At 35.8% G+C, this 6000-nt stretch overlaps 1 protein-coding gene across 2 annotated transcripts in view; it reads left to right on the top strand.

Moving 5' to 3' along the window:
- The window catches only part of SMG1 (SMG1 nonsense mediated mRNA decay associated PI3K related kinase), a 92306-nt gene that overhangs the window by 40854 nt on the left and 45452 nt on the right, over nucleotides 1–6000 (top strand). For both annotated transcript variants that reach the window (XM_046666695.1, XM_046666694.1), the window contains 10 exons: nucleotides 537–667; nucleotides 827–988; nucleotides 1449–1567; nucleotides 2024–2111; nucleotides 2201–2302; nucleotides 2785–2925; nucleotides 3494–3693; nucleotides 4103–4299; nucleotides 4456–4617; nucleotides 5429–5583. In XM_046666695.1, coding sequence (XP_046522651.1) covers nucleotides 537–667; nucleotides 827–988; nucleotides 1449–1567; nucleotides 2024–2111; nucleotides 2201–2302; nucleotides 2785–2925; nucleotides 3494–3693; nucleotides 4103–4299; nucleotides 4456–4617; nucleotides 5429–5583 — 1457 coding nt within the window. The remainder of the gene's footprint in view (nucleotides 1–536; nucleotides 668–826; nucleotides 989–1448; nucleotides 1568–2023; nucleotides 2112–2200; nucleotides 2303–2784; nucleotides 2926–3493; nucleotides 3694–4102; nucleotides 4300–4455; nucleotides 4618–5428; nucleotides 5584–6000) is intronic.

The following is a 6000-nucleotide window of genomic DNA, read 5'->3' as shown; positions in this document are numbered from 1 at the left end:
CTGTGTTTGGAAAATTGAGGAAATACAGTCTCCTATGCTAAAGGACACGAAGGGCTCTGTTTAGACGAGGGATCAGCACACTACAGCCCATGGGCCACATCCAGCCCACTGCCCTGTTTTCTCTTTCTCTTTTAAAAAGCATCTTTATTGAGATGTAATTCACATACCATGCAATTCCCATTTAAAATGTACAATTCAGTGATTTATAATATATTCACAGAATTGTGCAATCATCACCAAACCTCACCTGTTTTTGTAAAGGAAGTTCTATTGAAACATAGCCACTCTCGTTCAAATATAGTCTATGGCTGTTTTCTCAATGCAGTGGCAGAGTTGAGGAGTTGGACATTACAACAGCGGTGTCATATGGCCCACAAACCCTAAGATAGTCTCTTCTCTTCACAAAAAGTGTTTGCTGAATTTAAATATCATTTTACTTTTAAAAAATGTATAGATATACTTATTTTGAAAGATAAACTCTGGTACGCCATGTATGTCTTGGAGGAGCTGAACATTTACTTTCTTTTGTACATCAGATGTGGGCGCTGTCTCCAACTGTCTTTGCCCTCCTGAGTAAGAACCTGATGATTGTGCACAATGACCTGGCTGTTCACTTCCCTGCCATTCAGTATGCAGTGCTTTACACTTTGTATTCTCATTGTACCAGGTACTGTGTTCAGAAATATTTTTTAAAAATTTTTTAAATTTATTTTTAAAGGGGAAGATGGGTCCTTTCAAGTATAGATCTTAAAAAGTATGTGTTGATTGAACTTGGAATTGCTTTTCTTAAAAAATTAGAGAAGATGATCTGAACTTTGTCTTCCAGGCACGACCACTTTATATCTAGTAGTCTTAGTTCTTCATCCCCGTCCTTGTTTGATGGAGCCGTGATTAGTACTGTAACTACAGCTACAAAAAAACATTTCTCAATTATATTAAATCTCCTGGGAATATTGCTTAAGAAAGATAATCTGAACCAGGACACAAGGTAAGTAAGTAGTATTTTATAATATTAACTGTTCCTAACTTTCGTTAATTTGGCTTCCTAATTTGAGAATAAGAAATGAAGGTTATTGGTGGGATAGAGCAGCTTCTTCATTTTGAAGCACTTTAAAATTTGGTTTTATTATTTCATCTAGGATTACTTGTTCTTTCTCAAAGAAATTATATGAAACCTCTCCCCCACAATGTTTTATAGACGAATATACCTATAGAAGTTTTTTTTAATATTATTTGCTACAATTTATTAGTTTAGGGAGGTTTTCTTAAAAGGCGTACAATATTTGACAAAGGGATTTCTATAATTTCAATTTTTGTTTCTTATTGCTTGAGATATTTAAAAAACCAAGAGAAAACTAATGTAAGATTAATGTAGAAGAAGCTGATGTAGAGTTTTAAGACTTTTTTTTTTTAATGTAAAAAGCAACTGTATAAATTTTGTGTTTCAGGAAACTGTTAATGACCTGGGCTTTGGAAGTGGCTGTTTTAATGAAGAAGTCTGAAACATACGCACCGTTATTCTCTCTTCCATCTTTCCATAAATTTTGCAAAGGCCTTTTAGCCAACAGTAAGATTCTGTGATTCTTTAATTTTATTAATGCTTAAAAAGGGATCTTTGGTAATGGAAGATAGTCATTTGAGTACTTTTCATGACCTGAAATGTAAAATCCCCGTTTTAATGACAGATGCTGAATCTGTCTTAACTCGTTTTCATTCTTAGTATGTGAAAATACAGTAGTTTTAAGTGATTGTCACATTTTTCAGCTTATATGAATATTTATAGGTTCCATATACTTTAAAAATTTCCCTCAGAAAACGTTTTGGGTGAAGACTAGTCACTTTAAGCGGATTTTGTTGAATGTATCATTTTCCCAGTGAGGATTTCAGGGAGAGCCAGTGCTTGGTCCATAGTAGGTGGTGCTCACTGTTTGTTGAATGAATGAATAGGTTCAGAAAATTAAGACATACTGGCATATAAATACTTTTGGCGAGCTGAGAGTAACTGTCTTCTAATTTTGAATAGCTCTTGTTGAAGATGTGAATATCTGTCTGCAGGCGTGCAGCAGTCTACACGCCTTGGCCTCTTCCTTGCCGGATGATCTTTTGCAGAGGTATGGGCCACAGATCCTACTGTTTGTCCCTGGCCCTAATGACTTGGAAACATTTCCACACCTGGGTTCACTATTTTATTTTTCCGTAGGTGTGTGGATGTCTGCCGTGTTCAACTAGTCCACAGTGGAACTCGTATTCGACAGGCGTTTGGAAAGCTGTTGAAGTCAATTCCTTTAGATGTCGTCCTGAGGTATAACAGTTATGTTGGGGCAAAGACATTCTGCTGTTTTTACTGCCTCGTCTAGTTTAGAAAAAGACAAGTTGCCTATTACTGAATTAATGTCATATCTCCTATGGCACTTCTCATTGATGGGAGAGATGCCAAAGGGTCGAATTGTGCAAGTCCAGAAGAAAATAACACAGTTTTATATTTTTTATGAACTCAATGAGCTCACGATAATTGGCACAGAATAATTCATATAGTGCCAAAATGTGTTCTGTTATTTGAAAAATTAAACTGCAATCTTTTATTGTTTTGTTTAAGTTAATTTGGGAGCTTTAAGAACCAAAAATTTCAAAGTTGTAATAACATCTCTATATCTATTTTAAAGCCTCAATTTTATTATTTTTTTTACTTCTAAATTTGTTTAGTAAGGAAATGACCCATTTGCAGTATGTACTAACCTTTTAACTAAAACACTGTGCGTAACAATGACTGTTTTCTGTCTACAGCAATAACAATCACACAGAAATTCAAGAAATTTCTTTAGCATTAAGAAGTCACATGAGTAAAGCACCAAGTAACACATTTCACCCACAAGATTTCTCTGACGTTATTAGTTTTATTTTATATGGGAACTCTCACAGAACAGGGTAAGACATTTCTTTGACTCTTTCATTGGGAAAAGTAATTTAAATGTACTTGAATTTCTTGACCCTATGCCCAGTTTTGAAGAGAAAGTATGTCAGGTGTGGTGGAGTAGAAAGTAACATTCTTCTCAAATGGGTTATTTTAGTTTTCAGCAATAGGAAGAGTTGCTCTGAAGATGGCATCTGAAGAAACAAAAGTGGCCTTTGAAATGGAGTGGTGAAATGTGGTTGACAGTTCACTGGTCTGACCCAGTCCTTAGTGCTAGGGGAGGGCTGGGGCAGCGACCTTCTGGAGAGGCTCAGTCCAGTGAATGTTTCACCCTGGTAGTCAGATTGTCATGAGCCAGGTCCCCTACTAATCCCCCCGCACCATACCCCATCCTGTTTTAACTCTAAGAGACCTCCTCAGAATGAGAGGTGGGGATATAACACTTCCCAATTTTACCGGTTTTGCCTTTTTAGAGTAGGAAAAATTGTAGTCCTTTACTCCTCTTCCCCTTGCAGTTTTTTTTTTTTTTTTAATTAAAAATGAAGTTGTCATTGTTTGTTAAATATGCGCTGCTTTTCCCAGGAAGGACAATTGGTTAGAAAGATTGTTCTATAGCTGCCAGAGACTGGATAAGCGTGACCAGTCAACAATTCCCCGCAACCTTCTGAAGACGGATGCTGTCCTTTGGCAGTGGGCTATTTGGGAAGCAGCGCAGTTCACTGTCCTTTCTAAGCTGAGAACCCCGCTGGGCAGGGCTCAAGACACCTTCCAGACAATTGAAGGTAATTGACTCTGTGCTTTTTCAAACAGTGATGTAAATATCTTCAAGCTGTATATTACAAAATAATGGATTTCTTATCTTTGTTAAGAACAGAAATTTGAGGGAATATGACTTATTTGATACTTTATCAGTTAATCTTTTAGATATGTTAGTTAGAATAAGCTTTCTTTGAATGATTGCGTTGGCAACAACGTAGTTGTCTGTTTTTGTTCAAAAACTTAAGAGATTTATGTGGAGAAAACATTTTTTTCCCCGTAAAATGAAAGATCTTTCATGTTTGGGGTTTTGTTTTTAAATGATAGATATAAAGAGGTTACTTAATAAATGTGAATTTGTGAAACTATCTCCAAGAACTTCTAGAATCTTTAAAAGGGTTCCTTTTAAACTTGGTGTGTTGTCCTTGCTTTTAGGTATTATTAGAAGTCTTGCAGCTCATACATTAAACCCCGATCAAGATGTTAGTCAGTGGACAACTGCAGACAATGATGAAGGCCACAGTAGCAACCAGCTTAGACTTGTTCTTCTTCTGCAGTATCTGGAAAATCTGGAAAAGTTAATGTACAATGCATATGAGGGATGCGCTAATGCATTAACATCACCTCCCAAGGTTGGTTTCAGTAGGCTGTGTTGCTTTATAGCAGTTTCATGGCCAAACCTGGCAGTGTATGCAAAGCCAAACTCACAATGGGCTTGTGTATTTCGTTTATGTATATTTGAGATGTCTGTACCTATGATTTGAACATGCTTTCTCTTTATTTTAAAGGTCATTAGGACTTTTTTCTATACCAATCGCCAAACGTGTCAAGACTGGCTAACTCGGATCCGACTCTCCATCATGAGGGTTGGATTGCTGGCAGGCCAGCCTGCAGTGACAGTGAGGCACGGCTTTGACTTGCTTACAGAAATGAAGGCAAATCTTTCTCAGGTGAGTGGTGTGTTTGAAGTTAATATTAAATCTGTTAATTAGAAAATGTTGCGTTTAATTCCTTTGCTATGATTTAATCTATGGATAAAATAAGTTAAAACTTCTATTCATTTTCAAATCTTTTGATCCAAAATTTTATAAAAGCAGTAATTTCCGAAGGCACCTATTCATATTTTATACTTAGAGCATGTCAGAATATGCATTACTTATGATTAAGGATTAGAACTTTAAAGTAATTGTAAGAAACTTGTCTACAGAAGAAATAATTTTTATACTACTTTATAACAATGGCTGTATAATGTAGAGGAAGGCATCTATAGTAATTTTATAATGTATGCAAAAGTTTATATAATAATGTTATAATGTATAGGATAAGTACTGGCTTGTAAGTGGGCTCAATAAATACGTGGAATCCAAAAATAGCAAATGTTTACTAATTAAGGTAGTGTCAATAGGCGATATTCAAAGACATGAATTAATCATCCTTTAATTCCTGTTTGTTTATATTTAATTTTTGCTTTGTATTTACTTTATGTGTTACTCCTACAGATGCCACAGTTTAGATGTTTGAGCCCTTTTTTTAATTTTGTAAAGACTAACACCCATGTGCTATTAAGGTTCTGTCAGTCACCTTTTGTAGCTACATTATAAGTAACATTTTAAGAACTCTAAGCTGAATAATGTAATATCGTTGTTGTAAAAATAATTGTTAACTACATTTGACTTTAACTAGGCCTAGGTTGTGATCAGTAGAGGTTTGAATGTGAATGGTAGTGAGGTCTGTGGTTACTTTTCTGAATGCCCCTTTCAGGGGAGTGAATTGGAAGTGACCATCATGATGGTGGTAGAAGCACTGTGTGAACTTCATTGTCCTGAAGCCATCCAGGGAATTGCTGTCTGGTCTTCTTCCGTGGTTGGAAAAAATCTTCTCTGGATTAACTCAGTGGCCCAACAGGCTGAAGGGAGGTAAGGCATAAGGAAGGAAGTGGGTGATAGGATTTCTTTGTGTTTAAATCCTTTGTACTTTCTGGCCAACATTGTAGTTAAATGTTAAAATAGCAATGTTTAATTTCAGCAATAGAAGCTTACTATAAATCACTTTACCAGGAGGCATCTTCAGTCTATTCTTTAATTAATGGCAAAGCTTGGGTGCCTTTCTTACTTAGTAGTTATTAGGCAATCTTCCTTGAAACAAGATCTGTCAGTTATTTGTTTTATACATACTTATGAGCTTGATCCTTAATTGATGACCTTTTACATCAGAGTCTGGTACAAATTACCCTTTATGGCTAGCGTACTTGCTCATTAGCCTCTGTACTCAACATTCAGACTCATTTGATTCCTCTAAGTAAATGAGCATGTACCATAAAAGTCTGTTTATAT

Source organism: Equus quagga, chromosome 7 (assembly GCF_021613505.1).
Source record: "Equus quagga isolate Etosha38 chromosome 7, UCLA_HA_Equagga_1.0, whole genome shotgun sequence".
Lineage (NCBI taxonomy): Eukaryota > Metazoa > Chordata > Mammalia > Perissodactyla > Equidae > Equus > Equus quagga.
This window is presented reverse-complemented; position numbering and strand designations above follow the sequence as displayed.